The sequence below is a fragment of the Podarcis pityusensis genome (genome assembly GCF_964106645.2).
Source record: "Podarcis pityusensis genome assembly, chromosome: 5".
Classification (NCBI taxonomy): Eukaryota; Metazoa; Chordata; class Lepidosauria; order Squamata; family Lacertidae; genus Podarcis; species Podarcis pityusensis.
In genome coordinates, this window is record NC_138032.1 from 16,745,264 (window position 1) to 16,769,844 (window position 24,581).

Consider the following 24,581-nt stretch of genomic DNA (forward strand, 5'->3'; position numbering starts at 1 on the left):
CAGGAGGAGAGTCTTTGTTAGAGAAGGACAGTTGCATTGAGAAAGTTAAGCACAGAAAGTGATGCACAGTGCCGTTGTACTACTCTCAAGCAGGACACGCTAGAAAAAAATAATAATTCAAGTTCAAGGCTGTAATCTTAAAACTCTGGGTACACTCACATGGGAGCAAATGCCATTGGACTTACCAGGACATGCATCCAGGTGGCATGGATATATTTTTTATTTTAAAGTTTCATGCCCTGCCTTCCAATCAAGCAATTCTCAGGGCTTATTATCAATAGACAGAAATACATCAGACAAACACAAGCACGCCCCAGCAACCCTTAGCCATCTTGCCGATGAATGGGTCCAACAGATGTTTTCCTTTGGTCCTGCTGTCCCAGGTTGACTGATATTTGAACCTGAGTGCTCTTTCTAGGAGGGGTGGGGAAGCAATCACTTTACAGCTTCTCTCTCTCTCTCTCTCTCTCTCTCTCTCTCTCTCTCTCTCACACACACACACACACACACATTCAGGGGTGGGGAACCTCTCTCAGCCTGAAGGCTGCATTCCCTCCTAGTCAACCTTCAATGGGGCTACATGTCAGTTGTCTGGAAACAAAAGTGGGTTGAGCAACAAATGTTAACATACCACATTTTTCCATGTATAAGACAAGGATTTTCTACTGTAAAATAATGTTTAAAAACGGGGGTCGTCTTATACACGGACAGTGCATAGGGGGGACTGGTGATTGATTGCAGCTGCAAGCTGCATCTTGTCAGCGGTGCTTTGGTATGTGATTGTTGGCTGCGGCAAGGGCTGCTTTTGATTGGCTGCTGCTGCAGTAATTTGGTGTGTGATTGGTTGTTTTGTCAAGGACTGCTGTGGATTGGCTGACGCTGTGGCTCTTGGGCGTTCGATTCCCGTCTGCTGTTGTCGAGTGGGTAGGCGCTTGTTGGGTTTTGTGAACGCGATTGATTGTTAGCGATTGTTAGTCGGGTCAGTGATTTTATGCATTCCCCCCCCCCAATAAAACTAAACAACCTTGGCTAATCCCGCCCCCCCCAAAAAGCTCCACACTCTGGGCAATCGTCCCCCCAAAAAGATCACCAACTTTGGGCTATCTCCCCCCATTTTCTTAAATTTGAGTGCCCAGAAATAGGGGGCGACTTATACACGTGGGCATGTTATACACAGAAAAATACGGTACTTGCCCATCTCTCTCTCTCTCTCTCCTCCACTTAGGTAAGCAAGAGCATGATCAGAGTTCAAGGGCTAGCCAGGCAAAAGCACACAAGGAGAGTGCAAATCAGCATTACACAATATTGACTCCCATAGGACATTACATCCCATGTTTCTCCTGAGGACAGGGAGAAGGAGGAACCTTAGTTCAAGGGCAGAGCAAATGTTTTGCAATCAGAAGGTGCCAGGTTTAATCTTCAGCAGGTAACACATTTGGAAAACACCCTGGAGTTATTTGTATCAAAATGGGAAGTCCTCAAAATGTATTTAAAAAATAATTATAGCCGCTTAAATTCTGTTGCAGCATTTGATTAATTTTAGTAGTAGTTTTAAGCAGACCTAAGACTAACTAAGAAGCAGTTTAATCACGATAATAGTTTGTATCGGCAACAAGTTTTGTGTACAGTATTTGAACTAAGGAGTAGACGGGAAGTCATTTGTGTTTTTCATTTGGTTTTGTAATAACTTTATTTACTTTCTGTACGGTAAGGGTGTAAAGGTTATCTTTTTTCTTTTTCCTTTGTTCATTCTCTCTATTTCTGTAATAATTCAAGTTAAAAAAGAAAGAAAGAAAAGACCCTGGAGAGACGCCCTGGATGACCACCACCTGTCATTCAGACCAGACAACACTGAGATAAATGGTCTGACTCAGTTTAAAGCGGGTTCATATGTCAGGAATGAGAGCAGGAGAGGCTAAGTTGTGACCTTCCAGATGTTGATGGATCCCAGCTCCTATCATCCCTAACTATGGGCCATGCCAGCTGGCACGGATGGGAACTTTGTGGCAGATGTTAATATTGTGCAGCTTCAAGCGACGCTGACACAAAACCCCACATATATTAAGTATACATCGCCACCCGACCCCACCCCCACTCACCTTTCACCCCCCACCTCTTTCCCCCTCTTCTTCCTAATGTCTCAACAAAAGAAACTGATCTGTAAAAAATGTTACTTGAAAAAGAGAGAGAGAGAGAGAGATTGCACATACTTTTGTAAACCGAGAAAATCTTTAATAAAAATACATTTAAAAAACATTGTGCAGCTTGAAGTGACTGGATGCACAAAACGGACTCCTTTTGGGAATAAAGCATAAGCCCATAAGTTTAATTAAAGCTTTACCTGCAGAACTTTCCTCAAAACAGAAAACAGTAAATGATACACCCAAAATATCCATAAGAACATGTGCAAGTCCAGCACAGGCTCAGCTTCTTATAAAATGTGAAAGACTCCAAAAATCAGAGTTCATTCTCTCTTCCCACAATCTCCATTTTGCCTGGAGACGGTCATTTACACTTCCTTACTTCCACAGAAGTAAGGTGCTGTGGGTTAAACCACAGAGCCTAGGACTTGCCAATCAGAAGGTCGGTGGTTCGAATCCCCGCAATGGGGTGAGCTCCCATTGCTCGGTCCCTGCTCCTGCCAACCTAGCAGTTCAAAAGGACGTCAAAGTGCAAGTAGATCAATAGTAGCTCTGGTGGGAAGGTAAATGGTGTTTCCGTGCGCTGCTCTGGTTCGCCAGAAGCGGCTTAGTCATGCTGGCCACATGACCCAGAAGCTGTACGCTGGCTCCCTTGGCCAATAAAGCGATATGAGCGCCGCAGTCCCAGAGTCGGTCATGACTGGACCTAATGGTCAGGGGTCCCTTTATCTTTTTACTTCTACAGAGCCCTCTTTTGATCCCAGCACCACAATTATTTTGCGGTAGATCAGGGGGTCGGCAAGGCTTACCGGGCATGGGCCAGATCACTCCCATGGAGATTCTCCGGACCGGCACAGTGCAACGCTGAAAATCGCGGCTGTTCATGTCCGCAGCTGTGGAAATCGCTTCTGCGCATGCCCAGATGCCAAAAATCGCACCTGCACATGGGCATGCGCAGAAGTGATTTCCGGTGCCGCGGACATGTGCAGACATGATTTCCGGTGTCTGAGCATGCGCAGAAGCAATTTTCACAACCGCAGAAGAGAGTCCCCGTGCCGCGCTGCGCCGGTTTAGCACAGCACATGGGGACTCGCCGAGTGGGTGGCTCGGTTTGGGGGCGGCTTGTGGACTGGTTAAACAGCCTTCGTGGGCTGCTTCCAGCCCATTGGCTGCAGGTTGGGGACCCCTGAGTTAGATGTTCCCAGAGCTAACTAGACTAACGCACCATGGTTTTTATGTTTTAGGAGGTGCAAACCTGGTATCCTGTGGAGGTGCTGGTTACGTGAGGTTTTGGAACACCCAGAGAGGGAAGCTGCTGGCAGAGTTTGAAGCCCATAGCGGGGTGGGGTCCATTATCATGGCCATTGATCAGAGAAGCCAGTACCTTATAACTGGAGATCTGGTTGGATGGGTGAAGATCTGGAACATAGAGGTAAGTGGAAAGAGTCATACAGTCCAGAAGAGGTGAGGCAGACTGAAAAGTAATAAGCTTCAATTCAAAATCATGGCCCAAGCATGGTGCATTTAGTTTCCAGCCTCTTTTGTGTTTCTTTTTTCCTTTTTTAAAAAAGTGTTATCTGATGTAAATCATTCCAAGTAACATAAGTAGCAGCACTCCCCCAACTAGGGCTTAGTCAAAGCAGGCTCCATAACATGGCAGTTGAGCCAACGGTCTGACTCAATATAAGGCAGTTATATTTGCCTGTCGAAATTTCCAGGCGAAATTTCCAAAAATCGCTAAAATTTCCAGGAAAACCCAGACATATGGCAACCCGTGTTGGAAATGTTGATTTTTTTCCTGGCAAATTACCTTAAAAATAGCTCAAAAACCTCTCTCTTTTTGAGATTTTGCCAAAAAAGTTCAACAACTTTGGCCAAAAAAAGCTCAACAACTTATGTGTCTGGACTTCCACTTTTTGAAATATGGCAATCCTAGCTTAGATGGCTTTAAAAGCCACATTCATAGAGGGTAAGTCTGTTGGCTATGGAGCCTTCATGTCCTCAGGCAGTTTCCCTTTGAATAACGGTTGTCGGAAGGCAAACAGGACAAGGCTTTTCTGCCTTCATGCCTTGCTTATGGGTTTTACTGAAGGCCACAGTTGGGGGGAAAGGATGCTTGACTAGATAGACATTTGCTCTAATCAAGCAAGGATATCTCTGATGGATATAACTGTCTGAGTGAGGCTGATCACATATGCCTTTCTCATTCAACTGCTTCTCCACTAGAAGGTCAGCGTTTAGGTGAGACTCATTGCACCCATCTGGTTGTGGCATTCAGCATACAGCAGTGGTGCAGGATAGCAGAGTGAGCAAGCAAGCTCCAAGGCAGCAATAAATTAGATGCCAGGAGCTGGAGTTAGGTGTAGGTTAGCAATAAAACAATAAAGCACCCGATGTCAGTGAAGTTAACTCTTTATTCAAGGAATCAAAATAGCTCAGTCCAAGTGGTCACAAAAACCCTTCCCAGCTGGTCTTGCCCCAAAGAGGCAGTTGTGAGGACTGAAGGCCCCTGCCTTCCCACCACTCTCCTTCCCTGGTTTCTTCCCCAGCAGCCGAAGGCTCCATTGTCTTGCCTCTCATTGTTCTTCCTCTTCATTTTTCTGGGTGTTCTGGGAGACCAGGGGGAAGGGGACCTGGTTGCAGCAGGAGAGGGAGACTACCTGGATTCTTCAGCAGCCTGCCTCATCTCTGTTTCCTAGCCCTCTTCCTCTCCTCCCTCTGAGTCTGGACTGCCCTCTGCCCCAGCCTCTTCCTGCTCACTTAACCCTGTTGCCTCTTCAGCTTCCGACACCTCATCCACCCTCAGTTTGCTCCTTCTCTCTCTGACCACTTGCCGTCATCCCACCACCAACCCCCCAGGCTCTGAGCCTTCTTCCCCTTGGAGTTCCCCAGCTGATGCATACAACCAGTCCATGACAGTAGATGAAGGTGGACATTCTGAGAAGCCTCCATCTCAAACCCAATGACCAAATGTGGCCCCCCAGGCCTCTTTATATAACACTTGAGATGCTCACTAAGCCACACCTCATTTCCCCAGGCAACACCCTTTGTCTGCACCTCATCCATGTCTTCCTTGGGGGCTTCTACCTGCCTGGAAAGTGTCCTTGAACTGGATGAATGATGGAGCAGTGTGTTTGTGTTGGGTAGAAACCTCTGACTTTTATATGGCTGGAATGTAGCCCATTGTACAAAGGTAAGAGTCACACCCACCAATCTGCCCATTTTTGCCTCTGGTCACACCAACCTCTGGCCCCTCAGCAGCTGCTCAGAAGTTCCCAGAAGAATGTGGCCTTTGGCCTGGAAAAGTTCCCCAATTCTGCTATAGGCTATTCTGTCTCTTTCTGCACTAGATATGACCCAGTAGCCAATTTCAGATTTGCAATGCAGCCCCCCCAGCCAAAAATCATTCCCAAGCCTTGTCCTTTCTTTCTAATAACCTTAGCACTTGCTTCTTTTCTTCCTCCCACAAGGATTACTTCCTTATTTTGGGAGAAAATGTGAATTACCAGCCACCCACTCTGATCAGATCTTTCCAGATGCACGATGATTGTATCACTTATCTGGAGACCTGTGTACGAAACAACTGCCTCTTTATCCTCTCGTCTTCGGCAGATTGCAGCATTGTTCTTACTGATATTTCTGGCGTTCCGTTTGGAATATTTGGGCAGGTAGGAAGGTGGCTGTTTTCACTGTGTTTTTGACATTACTATTTGCTTCCTCTCAGCGTTGCACTCATTACCATCATTTAAGAATAAAAAGTTGTCAAGGATTCCTGCGGAGATCTTTCCCCAGGGGAAGGCACATAAAGAGCAATCTCATATATAGTGTGCCAGGTTTTCTCTCCCTTGCCAAAAATACATAAAGCAACAACTCACAGGGACTTTGGCACATCTCCCCATTAAATGCGCCAAAGGCAATGTTTGAAATTGCAGAGAGGTAAAAGCTTTCCTCAAAGCACGTATAACTCAAAGAAATAATTGGATGGGTCGTAATTTGTCTAAATAAAGCGGTGATGTTGAGAGCACTGCAAATCCTGAATGTGAGACACAGCTGATATAAACTCTATGACCTTATTTTTTAATACACTCTCATTGACCAGCTATAGCGGTAGCAGCTTTTAAGACATCAGCTATTAGGACGTTAATGCCCAACCCGTCTTTGGAGATGAGGGCTTCACGTTTATTAAGCCAGTTCAAAGTGGTTTCATTATTGGATTGTTCAAAAAACCAGCAACACCACCCCATGGTTTTTGGAAGTCTGATGTCTGGCATATTTTGCAGCTTCAGGCATTGCAACAGCAGGACAATGTTTGTTCTAGGCAAAACAATTTCCAGAGAGGTATGCTTCAAAGAGTGGCAAAAAAACGTATCAGGGTTTATCTGACAGGGATGGAAGCCCAGAATAAAACATAAAGTTATGTTTGATAGAAAAGAAAGAGGAGGCTTCACTCTACTGGACTTCCAAATCTACTTTGAGGCATCATGTTTATGGTGGATAAAATATTGGATATTGTTGGAAAATACCAGAGTGTTAAATTTGGAAGGACATGATATACAATTTGGGTAGCGTGCCTACGTATGGTATGGGAAGGCCAAAATGTATAAAATCTTTACAAACTATGTGATCAGAAAAAAATTATACAGAGTATGGGAAAAGTACAAAAATCTATAAGAAAATAAAACACCAATGTGGATATCCTCAATTGAAGAAAACAACAAATATGGATAAACCATGATTAACATATAAGGAAATCCTAGATCTTACAGGACAGGAACCAAGGTTGAACAATCCCGAGGAATTAAAAAATGTATTAATGCATTGGTTACAGATACATCAGATTAACAAACTGTTTAAAATAGATTAGAAAATTGGATTTGCAGAAAAAACCCCAAATTACAATGGATTTATTAGATACAAAAATAAAAGTATTATCAAAAATGAGCAAACTGCTGCTAGAGTGGGAAACAAAAGAGGAATTTGTGAAATCAAGTATGATTAAGTGGACACAGGAATGTGGGTCATAATATTAATTATGAGCTATGGGAGAATTTATGGAAAGTAAATATGAATTTTACGGCGTGTTACGCATTAAAAGAAAATATGATGAAAATGACCCACAGATGGTAGTCAACACCTGCCAAACTAGCGAAAATGTTGGGACTGCAGCCTTAGTCTCCTGAACAGGAGATGGAACACATAGACCCTCCACCAGTTCTCTGATGAAAATATGGACGTCCTACCATACCCTCCAACATTTCTCCAGTGTAAATAGGGACGTTCTAAGGAAAAGTGGGACATTCTGGGATCAAATCAGAAACCAGGACGGCTTCTGTAAATCCAGGACTGTCCCTGGAAAATACGGACGCTTGGAGGGTCTGAGATGGACCCCTCTTGCGAAGCTCTGATACATGTACTGTACCGTCTGTTCCTTCTTAGGAAGGACATTGGAGGATTGGAAATCATGTTCCATCCTTCCCCAAGGAAGAAAACAAGTATGACGCAGAGGAGGAGAATGATATTAAAAAGAACACCGTATCCTTGGTTGAAGAGGAAGAGCCTCCCCCTATTCCAGTGGAACAAGCTGTACCTGTTACAGAGGATAACGACAACTTCGCATGCGTGTAAGTAATTTCCCTAAAAGCTTGATTTACAGTGACACGTTTGGAAAAAGGGAGGCTATTAAGACAGAGCCAAAGTATATAATTATCAGGAGCTTCCTTTCAGAGAGAATATTTTAAATAGGCCTGGCCAGGAAATGGATTTCTTGTAGGAGATCTGAATCTCCACCTCACCAGTAGCAGTTTTCCCTTGGGGTCTAAGTCAGAAAGGTTTGAGGGAGAAAAATATGATGTTGGAGAATTTCTTCCGGGAGTGTTTGGGCCATCAAGTGAAGAGAAGCCGTTTCCTCTAAGCTTTCAAGGTAGGTATTAACGGCTAGTACATGTTTGCTGAAATGAGGCAACTCTACAGGGCCCAAGAGCTCCATTTTGCAGCAGATGCAAACTCAGGATGGCAGCCAGGGAAATGGCCTTCTTCTTGGTGGCACCCAAGTAGGGATGGGAGAGAAATTCTATTCAGTTTGCATTTAAAGGCACATCTACCTAATTTGCACTCCCCCGAACACAGCCATCCTTCAGATTTTTGCCATGCTGTTTTCTAGTCAAGTAATGTGCACAGAAATGCATATACTAGGATAATGTATGCATTAAGAAGCATAAATTAGTAAAAAAACGCAACAGTGCATTATATCAGAAAGTGTTGTGTTGCAGAAATGTGTATATTAGGCAATGCAAACAGATGTATATTAGAAGAAATTCAAACTAAATTGCTGCTGAATTTTCATGAGTATGTGGTTTTTTTAAAACCACAAACTAATGTGGAAATGTGGAGAAATGAATTTCTGCAGGTAAACTCACATGCCATCCTCACTTATACAGTCAGTTTTGGGTCCCGGATCAAGGCTCTCTTATTTTCCAAGAAATTGTAACTGGTAATTATTGTGATGCATCCGACGTTTAATTCTGGCCACCCAATGATTTTATTTTGCCTTTTCTCTCCTGATCCTGCGTATACTGTACAAGGCAAGTATTTCCTTTGGCCCCTGACACATAGCAGCCCAATACATTGCAGCAAAAGCTTTGGCCATGGCATAAAAGCACAGGAGCAGAACGAGGAAGGAAGGTGGCAGTCCTGTGTGCAGATATTCCATGACAACGTGCTGTGTTCTGCTTATAAATAGGTTTTACAGCATCCTCATTTCATAGCAGCGATATACAGAAATACTCTTTATGACAAACTGGTCTAATTATGCGCTTCTAACGGCTGAGAGGTTAGAGGTGCGAGGCTCTTTGATTCCGAATGAGCTCATACATTCTAAAATGTATAAATCTTTCATGGGGCTTTGTAATGTATACTGTGCCAGAGCATAAGAACAGTAAAATTAAACTCTGGCTAAGTGCTTCCTCAGTTTTAAATAACTTCCTTGATGTAACATAATGAAGCCTTTGTATTATTAAACATTTTAATAACCTTGGGCAAAAGAATGTAACCTTCCTATACTGCCACAGCTCCCCAGGGAATAATTCCTATGACCCTTTTGCCTGGAGCTTGATGCGCTTGGGCAGGAAAAGATGCTGAGCACAGCAACAGTTGAGGATCCACACAACAGGATCGGTGCTGATGGTTGGTGTGCAACTGGTGTGCTGGTTTCAGGAGACTGATTTGCTCAGTGTTGTCTCATATCCTAAGGCAGGAACGGGAAAGGAATTTGGTTTTCAATGCACCCCCTGCCCAATTTGCTCTGACCAAAACGATCTGCAAACCGAAGCAAGGCTATTCTTCAAAACGTACCCTCTGATTTTTGTGGTGCAGTTTCACAACCCAAAAATGTCTACAAATTAAACGCACGTATTAGGAGGAATTTTGTGTAAAAACGCATACATTAGCAAAAATGATATTGAGGTTTAGTTGTTTAAATAATTAAGACTGCAGTCCTGTGCACATTTATCTGGAATTTAGCTCCATCGGTGCTGACTCCCAGCTAAATGTGCATAGTACTGGTGCCGCAAACCAATTAAAGATTTATTTTGTTCATTTAAAATATTTAAATATATTGAAGCCTCTTCTGTGAAGAAGCCTTGTCTCTTGACAGTTCTTTGATTTAGCCTTACAGCATGGTCTCAAACTTTAGGTTCACCTCTGTCTCATCCTGAGAGCTTCTGTTTGGGTGTTATAGGAATCTGACAATACTCAGCATTGGCGCTATGAAATATTTTCTTTGGTTGCTTTGTTTGATTCATCCATCTGATTTGTTCAGCCCTGTTAAGCCGACTGAGAGGGATGGATAGTGAACTACACTTCAGGGTAAACATACCATTTGGCCTCTAATCCTAGTGCTGTATTATACCATTAAATAAGAGTGTATGCATCTTCAGAAGTCGTGATCCTTTGTACACAGAAGGGCAGTTCAGGAACGCCATAAAACAAATTGTGGAATGTCAGTTCATTTTGCTTTTTGATTTCTGTCTGTCCAGGCTGAATATATGGGACAACACAATATTAGGTAAAAGATACAAAGAGGGGAAAACACAGAAGAGAAGAAAACATACTGTTTTCAACAGAACTGCTGTGATAAAGCCAACAGGTATGTCATTAATTTGATGAATTCAGCAACATTTGGGCATCTTAGTGGATGCAGCCAATCTGTTGGCTTAAAGCAAGGGTGGGCATCCTTCAGCCTAATGCAGGGCAGCCTTCAGTCCCAAGTTCAAAAGCAGTCTCAAGCAATCATTCAGACCTGGGGAGGGGCCATAGCTCAGTGGTAAGAGCATCTGCCTTGCATGCAGAAGGTCCCAGGTTCAACCCCCCAGCATCTCCAGGAAAGGCTGGGAGAAATTCCTTGTCTGAAACACCTGGACAATAGTGAGCTAGATGGACCATTGTTCTGACTTGATATAAGGCAGCTTCCTATGTTCCTTACCTATGGCAAGAGCCACCAGTCCTTGTTGAGTTGAGTTGAGTTTGGATTTGCTATCCCGCTTTATCATTACCCTAAGGAGTCTCAAAGCGGCTAACAATCTCCTTTCTGGTTGGGGAAGAAGAAAAAGAAAAAGGAAGAAGGGATAGGCTTCTGGCCCCACCCATTCCTGACTTTGACCCTGCCCGCAGTTGGGATGTGACTTCTGATAGATTGCACCTGAGGGAATCAGGCCTAGAAAAGAAAAAATGGTTGCCCATCCTGGGCTCAAAGAAATGAATTCAGATATTCGTAGAATTTGCTGCTAGTGCTATGGGAGTTTGGAGTTTTGTGAGAGCATGGGATGTCCCACACTGGGCCTGCATACAACATGGGCTGCTGATGTATTCCATCCTTGATGCAGCGCCTCCCACCCAGTGCTATTTTTCAAGGAAAAGAGGGGCCAGAACTCACCATGAATGCCTCCCTTGTTCTCCTATAATGGCAATGGCACCCACCTGAGAGGTGAACCCCTGCTCATACCTCATAGAATGCCATGCCTTCACTCCCCTCACATTTTGCGGGGGGCAGGATTGGTTTGGGGGATGGAATGCGGGAGACTGTCACTGGAAGGAAATAGCTGAAAAGCCCCAGCATGGCTTGTTGGGTCCCAGCCAAGGGATAAATTGCAAGAACTAGTCAAGAACTTCCCATTGATGGGAAACCTCAATGAAAAGAATCATATTTATCTTAAGTAAATGACAGATTTCGTGACGTCTGCTTGGAAAACTTGCCTGTTAATTAAAATTAAGGGTTATGGCCCTCCCTTTCTTAATGCGGAAGATTAAGAGTTTTCCTTGGCAGAACTTAATAAAAAATGGCCAGTGAATCTCGCTGCATATGTATCTGTGTTTATCCAGCTGAATATTTCTCAGTTGTGGAAGTGGCATAGTATGATTAGGCACAAAACATTAGCTTTGCTTCAACTGCAATTGTGCTGATATGTGAAATGATTTTCTGCCTTTGGAATAATCCTCTGGTTTGAAAAGTTGTATTTAGGTCATTAAATATTGAAGCCCTGGAGGAGACGACAGAAATGAATGAGAGCGACTTTCTTCTGCACCCTGACAAATACTTTGGGGGAAAGTTGGCGGAGAAGGACTCTGAAGATTTAAAGCTGCCTACCCTTTCGGCAAGTAAGTAGACCTTCATTATATCCTCATTACTCTAGCTCCTGCTAGCAAGAGGCAAAAATAAAGGTCACCAGCTTATCTCTCTTAAAAGAAAGTAACGGTAATAGGAAAGTCTAGAATTTATCACTTGGCCACTGGCAAGCCTTTGAGGATGTGACAAGCCAGGAAGTTGCTGGAAGCAGGCAATCCGAGCCGTAAACAAGGTTGGCATGTTAAATATGTCACTTGCCGTGGTCAAATGGTTAGGGCGCTTGCAGAGCAAGCCTGTACTCAAGCTGTGACCACTGAAGGATCAAAGGGTATGGTGGATGCTCAGGTACTCTGCTGGGATAGGAGATACGCTGCTGCCACCATGACAGATAGTATTGGGCAGACAAATGAATATATTGTGCATGGTTAAATGGCGGAATTTGCTCCCATGAGATGTTTTCTGTACGTGCAACATCTTGTGTGAGGTGTTCATTATTGTTATCCAGGATGGCCTGAAGCGGATGTTGAGCTTGTGGTCCAGTCCCTGCCTAAAGTCTTCTTGAGTCAGCCACAGGTGGATTTCGGAACTGCTAGACTCCTTTGCTTTGTAGCTTTGCCCAGCCAAAGATACGAGGACCGTTTTGCTGGCCAGAGCAAAAGTCTCCAGGAAGGAGCTCCAGTTCATGAGCAGCCCCCAAGTAGGAGTGGCAGGAGGGAGCTGCCTCTTGCTGTTGGTAGCTGATCACTGGAGGTCTTTTGCATGAACACAATGGGCATAGCTGTCAACCTTCCCTTTTTTGGCGGGAAATTCCCTTATTCCAGCGCCGTTTCCCACTGCTATCCTGGATTGTTAGATATCCTGTAGACTGTCCCCGGGACAGATGAGGCTGCTGATCCCTTATTTTCAAATCTGAAAGTTGACAGCTATGACAAAGGGGCTTGATGAACTGCTTTATCCAGATTCCATTAAGCCCAGTACTGGCCAGCCAGACCACAGCAGATCTGCACAGGCTGAAGTGGTGCTTTCCCTAGGCCTGCTGCCCGAGATCCTTTCTGAGCCTGTGTTTTCCCTTCCACAAAACAACGACATCACACCTGTTCCTGGTTTCTTACCCTCCCTCCCTTCTTCTAGCTAGTTTTTAAGGGAAGTCCATTCTTTTTACTCAAAAACAAGCGAACATCTGCCCACACTGAATTCTTCAACAGGAAACATCACTTTTAGAAAATAAAATAATTGTTGACCAAAGACCCTTCCACTGCACCCAGAAGAATTCCACTCATTTCTCTCTCTCCCCTTGGCTAATTTTTGAACGTGATTTCTCAACACAAGTACCCTCAAGGATGGGCAACCACAGGTCTGAGGGCTGAAGGTGGCACTCCAAGCCAGGTCACGCACACTTCTAAGCCACTCCATCAGCCCTCAATGAGTGTTCTTGAATTCTGATAATGTTTCCTGCTTGCCTGGATGGAAGAAAAAGACGGGTGCATTAGAGTGTGCAGAAACTAGCCAACTTTTCTTGCTGGTATCTGTCCATCTTGAGAGACAATGGAGTGCGCCTCTGGGGCGGAAGTCAAACTGCTGTGTTAGCAGCTCTGAAGTGACCTTCTCGGGGCACAAGCCTGGGCAGTGTGTCTGGACATCCTGAGTTGTCCAGACAACAAGACTCCCCTCTTGGCCTTGCTTACGTGGTCCATAGGAAAGTTGAGAAATACGTATGGCACCAGATTGGCAGGAGTTGCTGGAAGGAGGCGTACAAGCCACTAGCCAACTGTCTTAGGGACTCCACTCTGGATTTGTGTAGGGTTTACTTCTTAGCCCTTTCTTCTCCTGAATATGTCTCTCAAGGCAGCAGAGGGTTAGAATCAGAGTTTTCCTTCTCCTGGCCTTCCTAGGTTGACAAGCCCCACCTGCTCCTTAGCCTACTGTACAAAGGTAAATTTTGTGTTCATTGCTCTACTCACCTTTGTCTCTAGCCATACCCACCACTGGTAAGTGGCTCCCTGGAAGGTTGCTCAGAAAAAAAGGTGGTGCTTGGGCTGTAAAAGGTTCCCTACCCCTTTGTTGATTGATGGAGAATAGTTGTGGGGACATCAGAAGAAGTGTTTAGCATAGTGCTGCTCAGAAGAGACTGCCTTCGTGACAGCAGATTCTTCACCAAAGGCTTCCTCAGATCATTCGTAGGCTATAACAGTGAATGGAGCTGGTGCAGGAGAAAGGCTATTTTCATATCTCAGCATCAGCACTCCTGACTTGATAGAGGGAAAAATATATCTTCCAGCTAGATAAGAAGAGGCAACAGAGAATTAGATGGAAAGCCCCCTGAGGGGGGAAAAGGAGAGAATTAAATGGGAGTTTATGCTGATGATTCAGCACAGCCCAATGACAGCCCCCACATGGCTCCAAAAAGCAATTAAAAAAATTAAAATATAATCCTTTTGGAGGCTGGATCAATTCCCAAAGAGCTTTTTTGACTAGCCAGGTGCATGATCTCAGTTGGCAAAATGCTGATTTTTCTTTGCTGTCGTTAATCTTGCCAGAATTTTGGATCTTTCCCTGCTCCCCAGGAGCTTTGGATACAAAACGCTATTATTAAATTTATATGAAGCACTTCAGAATTTTTCTCATTAATCCTCCTGAAACTCCTGTTTTAGGCACTAAATAAGCTAACTAAGACTAAATAAGCTTTCATGTTAACTTTCAGTAAGGAGTTTGCAACCATTAAAGATTCAGAAGGTTTTTGTTTTGGTATCCAGGGTGATCAATCTCTCATTGTCATAAAAATGTGTAAACCTCAATGTTTACTTTGGAAGTCATATTGCTATGCAGTTTGAGCCCTTCTCCTCACCCTTAAAATGGATGGGGGTGAGTGGAATATTCAAGTGAGGAAGAATACAGCCTCTGAGATGAAGCTCTTTCATGCACCAACTGGACAATATAATTTTGGAGTCAGTGGTGAATCCTAAGTCCTGGATTTGTCTGTTCACTTGAATAGGCACATGGAAGCCTATGTAGCTGAAGTTATGGTTCAGCTGCAGCCACCTTCTTATTCACATACACAGAGATCTAGGTCTGCGGTTTGTGTGGCCTCCAGTGGGTGAGCCAACAGCAGGCAGGAGATCAAGGAAGCAGCGCTGGTCGCAGGTGTTTAACCCAGGAGGGAGAGGTGCTTTACAAAGCACTTTAACAAAGTGCCCACTTCTTTAAAAGGGGATGGAGATTGGGAAAGCGGTTGGCAGGGTTGACGAGTGAAGTGAGCTGGGGCAAGGCCCCTAGTAATTCTACAAGGGAGCGGGTGGCGCTGTGGTCTAAACCAGTGTTCCCCAACCTTGGGCCTCCAGCTGTTTTTGGACTACAATTCCCATCATCCTTGACCACTGGTCTTGCTAGCGAGGGATGATGGGAGTTGTAGTCCAAAAACAGCTGGAGGCCCAAGGTTGGGAAACACTGGTCTAAACCACTGAGCCACTTTTGCTTGCTGATCGGCGGTTCGAATCCATGCAGTGGGGTGAGCTCCCATTGCTCTGTCCCAGCTTCTGCCAACCTAGCAGTTTGAAAACACATCAGGCAAGTACATAAGTAGGTACCACTACTACGGGAAGGTAAACGTCATGTGATGCGCTCTGGCACTCATCACAGTCCTCCGTGTGCCAGAAACGGTTTAGTCATGCTGGCCATATGACCCAGAAAGCTGTCTGTGGACAAACGCCGGCTCCCTCGGCCTGAAGCGAGATGAAAACCACAACCCCATAGTCGCCTTTGACTGGACTTAACCATCCAGGGGTCCTTCCCCCTCTTTTTTACCTTTAATTCTACATGAATGGATTTTTATGTGAGTGGTATTATTTGCCAGCTGGATACATGCAACTTAACAGCTGTCATTCCCCAGCATTTTGGAGCTTATGTGAACACAGAAAGCCCTTAACATGTTAAACCAAAGGGGTTTTTTGTTTCTTAATTGCTATAGGATGACGACTTACCCATAGGCTGTGTTTTATATTGCTTTCTTCCTCTCATTCATTTTCATATTCACCACAAGTCTTCTCTCTTCCTCTCTCTCTCTCTCTCTCTTAAAATAACGATGAACCGGTCCAGTTGTAATGGGGTTATTTATTAATTTTTTTTATTTTTGTCCTGTAGCCCTGAAAGCTGCATTTGATGAAAAGAACTTATTCCCCAAAGAAATTCTGGACCGTGAAAAAAAATCAAGGCAGCTGCATGAGGAAATGTGCAACAGAGGCAGGATAACAAACGAGAGAAAGCAAGGGAAGTTGAAAGGAAAATGAATCAAGCTTTGCCTCAAAAAAAGGAGGTAGGTATGAAGGATGCCACCTGGTGATGACATGAGGCAAGCGTTGGCCCGTTGAGAAGGAGGCAGGGGAAAGAGTCTAAAGACAGCTTCTGAGGTGATAAAGGGGTTGGGTAGGTAATTTCTCTAAAGAAAGTCTACAGACGCTGCGTGTGAGAGAGCTTCCCTAGATAAAAGATAGGGAACAACAAAATTCCCTTGGAAATCCTGGTGTCCACCAAGGAAGCCCCCACTGTTTGCTATGCAATTGCTTTGCCATGGAACTGAAAACTGAGACACAGTGTTGTGTAATGGTTAGAGTGCTCGACTTCTTGCTGGACCTTGGTCTTCCTCATCTGTCAAATGGAGCCAACATCCCCTGTTAATGCCGAATTCCTTAACCATATAAACTCCCTCCCTCCGTGTGTGTGTGTTTGTGTGTGTGTGTGAGAGAGAGAGAGAGAGAGAGAATATATTTGACTTGCTTTATAGTCTATGGCAGGCTTCCTCAAACTTGGCCCTCCAGATATTTTTGGCCTACAACTCCCATGATCCCTAGCTAGCAGGACCAGTGGTCTATGGCTTGCTTGCCTGCTTTTGTCACCTGGAGCCATCTACCAGTCCCAGCTTTCCGATTGCATATGGATTGTGTCAACCTTGTCATGCAAGCTATGCCGCTGGACTTTGATCACTGCCCCTCCCACTCATACACTGGAGTGTGTCCCTGTGAAATGCCAGAGGATCTGCCAGGGGTGTTAAGCTTAGCTGAGATGCCCTCCCCCTGTTGTTAAGAGCGGGGCTATTTTCAGCCGTAACTCAGTTCCAGTACCTCTCAGGTGGGCACCATTGCTATTATAAGGGAACAAAGGAGGTGTTCATGGTGAGTTCCAGCACCTCTTTTTCCAGAAAAATAGCACTGGTTCGGAGTACACAGCTTGTGTCCTGTGCAGTCACAGAATGTCCTGTTCTCTTTTTAAAAGAACTTTGCCTGTTACACCCAATAAATAATACATTGTACATACTCTCGGCTCCAGTACATTGATATTACATTTTGTTAGGTTATAATATATCATATTACAATGCTTTTTTTGCAAAACCCTTGCTTCTGTCTCACAAATTGGATGGAAACAGTTGACCCAGATCACCTTCTCCTCCTTGTCTCTGCCACAGTTCTTTAAACTTCACCAAAAGAATTAGCTATAAACTAATTCTACAGGTTTTTTGTTTTTAAAAGCCTTTCTGGTTCCCCTCTCCCTTTAATATCTTAATGCATCCTTGATCATTTGTGTGGTTTTGCTCTCTCCACTGCATGCTTATTATTGGTCTACATTTGCTTGATAATGGGGCCTCTGAAGGGATGTAGCCAGACATCCTCACTAGGGCCATGGCTCAGTGATAGAGAAGGTCCCTGGTTCAATTCCCGGCATCTTCAGGTTGGGCTGGGAGAGTTCCTGACCTGAAACCCTGAGGAGACACTGCCAGTCAGTGCAGACAATACTGAGCTAGATTGACCGATGGTCTGACGGGGTACAAGGCAGCTTCCTGTGTTCCTGAGGTAAAGTCACCTTTTTCTGGTTGGGGCTTTGAAGAATGGAGAATCAATGGAACCAGTGTGTCAGATGCTGATGGTGGTTGCTCGTGAGTAACCAGGCAGGACTCCGACCTGTCTTTTACAGGTTTTATTGTGCAAACTAGATAGATAGATAGATAGATAATTTATTATGGTCGGAGACCAATTGTGCAAACTATTTACAGTGTAGATCTACAAAGTTCATGTCCGTCTTAGTCACTTGCAGAATCCGGGAGTGGCCCCTTCCAGCTTCTCCTTCAACATAAGAACTTTGGCACCCCAAACCTCCTCCCCTCCTTGTGTTTCACGCCTCTGCACAAGCTGGGCGACGGAAGTGGCTTGCGTCCCTCCTGGGCAGCCTGGCGAGGTGAGGCGCTGGGGTTCTCAGCAGCATCCTCGAGCCCTTTCCTCGAGTGGCTGGCCCCTTTCCTCTCTTCTCCACTGGAGGTGTGGCTTTTCCCACCGCTGGAAGAGGAACTGCTCCTCAGGGGTTTCAGAGGCTCTCTGTATCCCAACGGCCTCCCTGCCTCCCTCCCCTGTTCCGATGGCAGTCCCCTGACACAATGGAACCAATGGATCTGTTCTGAGCAAGACTAACACTGCATAGAAGTTGCATAAACTAAATAAACTTGACTATGCTTCACCTAAGTGGAAACAAGGAGTCTTTGTGTTGTACAAACCTATTCACTTCATTCTCAATATTTCTTTTCCTTTCCTAGAGCAAGGTTTTGCACAGCATTGCTAGACCCTAGAAGAAAAATGGTTTGAGGAACAGTTAACCAAATCAAAGGACGACAAGAAGCTTCAAAATCCGAATTCAGAATGAAAAAGTGCATTTGTGTCGTACAGTCAGAATATAAGTTTTTCTTCTTTTCTTACATTTATTATGGATTAAAGGTTTGTCTGCTTTTTGAGATGCAGCAAAAAAAAAAAAAAAAATGATGAAAAAATGTCAGCACTGCAGGCCTGAGTCTTTTGCCTGCCATGTACTTGTGATTTGTTTATGTACTTGAGAAAAAGCAGACAAGAACTGGAAGCCATTTCCTTTATTGAAGAAGATTGTCTTAATAGCAATTCATTAAAGATATTTATGCAGCCCTCTGCTCATGTAATGAATATTTAACCATTCTGAAAACAAAGGTTCAGAAATCCAAAGTTATTGCTCCTCTAGGTGAGGTTGATTTCACATGATCATTTGTTTCCAAATAGGGCAGGAGTGGCGAACCCCCATCCTGGGGACCTGATCAGCCCCTAAGTCTTTTTTGGGGGTGGGGTGGGGTTTGCTAAGACTTCACAAACTTTGGTGGCAACAGCAAAAGGACAAAACAATGTTAAGTAGGCACAGCACTGATTAGGGATGGGCAAATATGTCAATTTCAGTTTCTCAGTTTCCCCGTTGTTCAGTTCTTCATATTTCTGCTTGCTATCTGGTAAGCCCAACACCACCATGGTGAGGACTCTGCATCTTCTAGAAGGGCCCACTGAGGAAGTCCACTGAGTGCACTTTGACCAGGGCCTCCTGAAACCTGATACTGGCCCTGGACTTGGAATAAGGCTTCTGCATTTCATTAATGCCTCCACTCGTCATTCCGCTTATGCTCTGTTCAAACCAGGACTGAGTGCTTTCAGTAAAAATAGATTCCGATGCTGAATGCTGTCTCAAACTTAAGCCCTCAAGGACTCTGGCCAATTGCTACATGTAGACTTTCCTTCTTAAACACCCCTGCATCATTTCTGCCCGTTTCAAAATGTATCTATGCACGTGTCCGTAAGGATATACACAATTAAACCATTCAGCTAGCCGAGTGCTCACTGGACAGGTGGATATGAGCATTTATGTCCCAGCGTTCACTAGGGGAGCAATTTGTATAAATAACTTTTCCAGCCAATAACACCCACGGTAAAGCAGCAACAAATTGGACTGGATTCTGGAGCTCCTCGTGAGATTCGCGGTCGTCGTTTCCATTCTGCTGGAACGCTTACAAACGGCCTGATGTTCGAGCCTCTTGCAAAGCGAGCTGCTTGGTTTATCTAACAGTGCAGCACTTTGGGAAGAAAAGCAGCCTTTCATAACACATTCAGCGACCACCTGTTATGTGCCCGCCTCATTAATCAAGCGGCTTTCCCCAATAAAGGTTGCCATGTTAACGCCCTTGGCCTTCTCCTCGATCTTTGCATTACTCGACAGCCTACGCTGGAAGCACAGACCTTCTGCAAATCGCTGAATGGTGAATATTATGCTGCCGTTTTCCAGGTACGTGCCTTTTATATGCGCTGATAAAGTCATTAAAAAAGTGAAGGGGGAAGATGGCACAATAGTGGCAGCTATGAATGCAAAGCTCAAGTGACTTATAAGCCCTACCTTTCGTTGCCATGTCATTTTCCTTTCTTTCACCGTGGTTACAGGGAGTATTTCTGCTTTGCTCTTTGCACTAAGTTTGCAGCAGAAAGTGATCCCGCTCCTGAAGAGTTCACACGAGTCCATTTCTAAATAAGTAATGATGTTGTTCCAGCTCGTGCTGAAATATCCTGCCTTTGGTAGCTCTGCTGGAGGCATCTACATGGCTTCCCCAGTACTGAAATATGAAGAAGCAAAGCAGGGACTGAATTAGTTCATCCATGCAGGACGAGTGATTCATGGACACAGTGTCCTGCCCTCCCTTCACTTGGTCTGTAATGGACTTTGCCTTCTCTTTTGGCTTGTGGAGAAGGGCTGGCCCTCCAAAGGCTGGTAGACTCCATCAACCCCAGCCAGCATGGTCAGAAGTCAGGGCTGATGGGGAGTTGAAATCCAACGACATCTGGGGGGCCTCAGCTTCCCTATCCCTGCTGTAAAGTGAGTACGATGAACAATGAAAACCTCCCACAGGTTTAGGAAACTGGCTTATTGACCCAACCAGTATAAAGCATTATTCCCAATATGTTTTGAACTTAAGACTAGCTCCAAAACGAGCTCCTTACACTTGCTGGGGCAGCTGGCATTGATCAAAATGTGTTAAGATTTTGGACCAATAAACCAGTTTCCTGCACTTGTTGGATCCTCAGTTGTTTCTGCTTTGCGGTGCGTTTGATTATCCGGCGGCTTTCCAGATGTTGCCATGGATGATGTAAGTTGTAGTTCAGCAACATCTGGAGGGCTGAAGGTTCCCCATACCTGCCTTATGGATTGCAGGACTTTGCAACTTTAATTGTGCAGAGAAGAAGAAAAATAGGTTCAAGAATTGATCAGATACGTCAGATGGGAAAAACCACAGCTGGCAATTATTTTCTCCTTGTTTGCCATACTTAAAGATACGGGAGAACTCTTAGGGCCAAGGCAAACATTGCAAACATTGTTTTAATTTGGCTAGCTGTTTTTTTTTTTTAAATTATTGTTGTTAGCCACCCCCAAATTGGAGGATGGACAGGATATTAAAGTTTTGTATTGATAAAGAAACCTGTAAAGAGAGCTAGTGTGGTTTAGTGGTTAAAGCATAGGGCTAGGACCTGGGAGACCAGGGTTCAAATCCCCTCTCAGCCATGAAGCTCATCTGGTATCCTTGGATCAGCCTCTTGGCCTAACCTACCTCGCAGGGTTATCGTGGGGATTAAATGACGAGAGGGTGGAACCATGTGACCATCTTGAGCTCCTTGGAGGAAAAGTGGGATATAGATGCAATAAATAAATATTAATACTCTGCCCAGTCGCACGGCTTAAAGAAAATATTTGGGAGACAGCCTTAAAGGAAAAATTGTGACACTATGTTATGTGCTTCACCCTCTCCTTTCCTGCCACTTTACTCCAAACTGTACCCAAAACTGCTTCTCCACTTCTCCATCACCCCCTGCCAATGTTCAGAGGAGAATTTTCAAGTGCAAATGTACGTACAGTGGTACCTTGGGTTACATACGCTTCAGGTTACATACACTTCAGGTTACAGACTCTACTAACCCAGAAATAGTACCTCAGGTTAAGAACTTTGCTTCAGGATGAGAACAGAAATCATGCTCCAGCGGCACGGCGGCAGCAGGAGGCCCCATTAGCTAAAGTGGTGCTCTTGGGTTAAGAACAGTTTCAGGTTAAGAACAGACCTCCAGAACGAATTAAGTACTTAACCTGAGGTACCACTGTATTTCAGTCCTAGTATAGCTCTTCTCCACCCTGCATAACACGCACTTTCATTATACAACTGATCAATGCTACAAGAGGGCTGTCTTCTTCTTCTTCTTCTTCTTCTTCTTCTTCTTCTTCTTCTTCTTCTTCTTCATCTGCCCACTCACCTACTCCCCAAACAGCTTGACTGACCCTAAACACAGGTTATGCTGGGATGTCGGTTTCATTAACGCCGGGAAGCAGACCTCACATTACGGATGTGCCAAATGGCTTTGCAGCTGCATCCATTATTTACCACGAAACCATTAATTATCAGTGGCAAAACAGCACTGCTGATCATTGATGCCAGGAACTCCAGCACGGTAATTTCCATCAGTGGAAAAGAAAATTAAGTTATGTTGGGAGTGTCTTAAATGGCCATTCAGAATAAATATTGCTGGCGGCTTGCGACTGCAGACATCGTCCCTGCATGAGGATATGAAAATGTCTCCATCACCTTTTTAACACGGCGTAGGAGTCTGTATTCGCTCTGCCTTTCAAATGGATCTTTGATTTATGGGTGTGATAAAGGCGCTGGTGATAGAGCATAAGGGAAAGAAAGCTTTACTTTGTCAGAGAAACTGCATTTGTGAAAGGAAGGTGGCTGTTCCTTTGGAATTGAATATTGTCCACTGAGCGGTATCTTAAAAGTCCAGCTCTAAATGAGTTTATGTGGGATGTGATACATAAGTAACAGTCAAATACAACATTCCTTGTTTTCCTAGAGTGGACATGCAGGGGGATGTTTGATTCAGCCAGTCGGAACTTCCTGCTTCCTCCTGGGCTGAGACATACTTCCTCTTGCATGGGCATGACCTTATCTGTCAAGGTAACAAAAAGGACAAGGTACGCAGCCATCTCTCTCTCTTTGACTTCCTCCTTCGTTGGACCAGCAGCTTTATGGCTAGAGATGCTCTGTTGGCTTTCAGAGGACAAAGGGACTATCTCCATATGGGATAGACCCACATGTATATACTTTGTAACTAAGTCTGCCTTCAGGGATCCAACTGTGAACTGATGATGTGAGTAAACTTCTTTTATATACTTTAAACAAGATTGTGGCGTGTTCATTCTTTTAAGAGTGATATAAGGGGACTTACCAGGAATCTAATAGTAAGAGGCTTAAACAAGCCTGCAGTTTACTCATAAGGAAGTCCTGTGTAGTTTAGAACAGGGGTTGAGAACCTCAGACCCAGAGGCCAAATGCTCCCCTTCAGGCCTCTCTTACCTGGAACTCTCTGCAAGCCACAGCCCTCGCTGGTCCTGCTTTGAACCCTAAGCATTTTTGCCTGGCTAGAACAGGTCCTTGAACTCTGCCAATGCCTCTTGCTTGTTTGGATAGAGTGGGTGAGTGGGTGTTGAAAGCAGCCTACTGTACAAAGGTAACACTTACAAGTGGAAAGAGGTTTGTTGCTTGCAGGCTTTCCATAGGTATCTAGCTGGCTACTGTGATAATGGGGTGCTGTAGTAGATGGACTTTTGGCCGGATGCAACAGGGCTCTTCTTATGTTCCTATCCACCACAACCCCAAGACCTGTGTATATGGTCATAACCCCACTAGTGTATATCAGAAGGTCAGCAGTTCGAATCCCCACGACGGGGTGAGCTCCCGTTGCTCTGTCGCAGCTCCTGCTAACCTAGCAGTTCAAAAGCATACTAGTACAAATAGATAAATAGGTACTGCTGTGACGGGAAGTTAAATGACGTTTCCATGCACTCTGGCTTCCGTCATGGTGTTCTGTTGCGCCAATATGGTTTAGTCATGCTGGCCACATGACCCGGAAAGCTGTCTGTGGACAAACGCCAGCTCCCTTGGCCTGAAGCAAGATGAGCGCCCCAACCCCATAGTCACCTTTGACTGGACTTAACTGTCCAGGGGTCCTTTACCTTACCTTTACCTATATGTTATGACAGGGTGTTTTATTCCCCTTCTCATTGCTCATCCTTTTACACTTGCTTACATCAAACGTAATATGTCTTGCGTTTGCAAATACACTACAATTCCTTCCTTCCAGAGCCAGTGTGGTGTAGTGGTTAAGAGCGGTAGACTCGTAATCTGGGGAACCGGGTTTGCGTCTCCGCTCCTCCACATGCATCTGCTGGGTGACCTTGGGCTAGTCACACTTCTTTGAAGTCTCTCAGCCCCACTCACCTCACAGAGTGTTTGTTGTGGGGGAGGAAGGGAAAGGAGAATGTTAGCCGCTTTGAGATTCCATCGGGTAGTGATAAAGCGGGATATCAAATCCAAACTCTTCTTCTTCTCCTCCAGTCCCCTGAAGACAGCAGAAGGGCTAGTTGGATAAGGATGTGCGGTGCTGGGAAGGCACCCTCCCCCCTTCCAAAAGGGAAGGTGTACTTTGAAAATAGCAGCCTCTTGTATGAGGTTATTCTGGAAACAAAATCTAAGTGAAGATTTCATTGTGTTGGGGGGTGGCAGGAAGAGGATAATTCCTAAAAGGGAATGGTAGCAATTTAACTATGCATTATTAAACTTCCTTTCCAACAATTCAACAGCTCAAGGAGCTACCGAGCATTCTGCAGTACAATGAGGAGAGCTCTACTTCCGAGCCTTCTCCTTGCTGTCACCGGAATCCACCTCACCAGAAGCCATACCTCCCAACCTGTGGCTGAAAGCACTGCACACTTGGCAGTGGATTTGTCCCGGGTTCTTTCTGTCTCCCGGAAAAATGAGAACATTCTCTATTCTCCACTTGGAGTTTTGTTAGCCCTCGGGACAATCCACTTAGGAGCCAAGGGAAAAGCACGCGATGAGATCAGGCAACTTCTCAACCTGCAAGGAAATGATGGTGAGTATCCGCACCAGCCTTCTCAAA

The 24,581-nt window shown here is 44.7% G+C and overlaps 2 protein-coding genes across 3 annotated transcripts in view; both read left to right on the forward strand.

Annotated features, from left to right (window-relative positions):
• The window catches only part of WDR49 (WD repeat domain 49), a 101,943-nt gene extending 83,257 nt beyond the window's left edge, over window positions 1-18,686 (forward strand). Inside the window, exons 14-20 of the mRNA XM_081007834.1 lie at window positions 3,386-3,573; window positions 5,612-5,809; window positions 7,578-7,762; window positions 10,175-10,284; window positions 11,646-11,792; window positions 15,898-16,069; window positions 18,335-18,686. Of these exons, the coding sequence (XP_080863960.1) occupies window positions 3,386-3,573; window positions 5,612-5,809; window positions 7,578-7,762; window positions 10,175-10,284; window positions 11,646-11,792; window positions 15,898-16,043 (974 nt within the window). The 3' untranslated portion in view covers window positions 16,044-16,069; window positions 18,335-18,686. The remainder of the gene's footprint in view (window positions 1-3,385; window positions 3,574-5,611; window positions 5,810-7,577; window positions 7,763-10,174; window positions 10,285-11,645; window positions 11,793-15,897; window positions 16,070-18,334) is intronic.
• SERPINI2 (serpin family I member 2) overlaps window positions 18,681-24,581 on the forward strand; it is a 44,446-nt gene continuing 38,545 nt past the window's right edge. Inside the window, exons 1-2 of one of the 2 annotated variants that reach the window (XM_081008170.1) lie at window positions 18,681-19,869; window positions 24,262-24,554. In XM_081008170.1, coding sequence (XP_080864296.1) covers window positions 19,841-19,869; window positions 24,262-24,554 — 322 coding nt within the window. In that variant the 5' untranslated portion in view covers window positions 18,681-19,840. Of the gene's footprint in view, window positions 19,870-20,112; window positions 20,452-24,261; window positions 24,555-24,581 lie in introns of those variants that run through there. The other variant, XM_081008171.1, reaches the window with a different exon arrangement.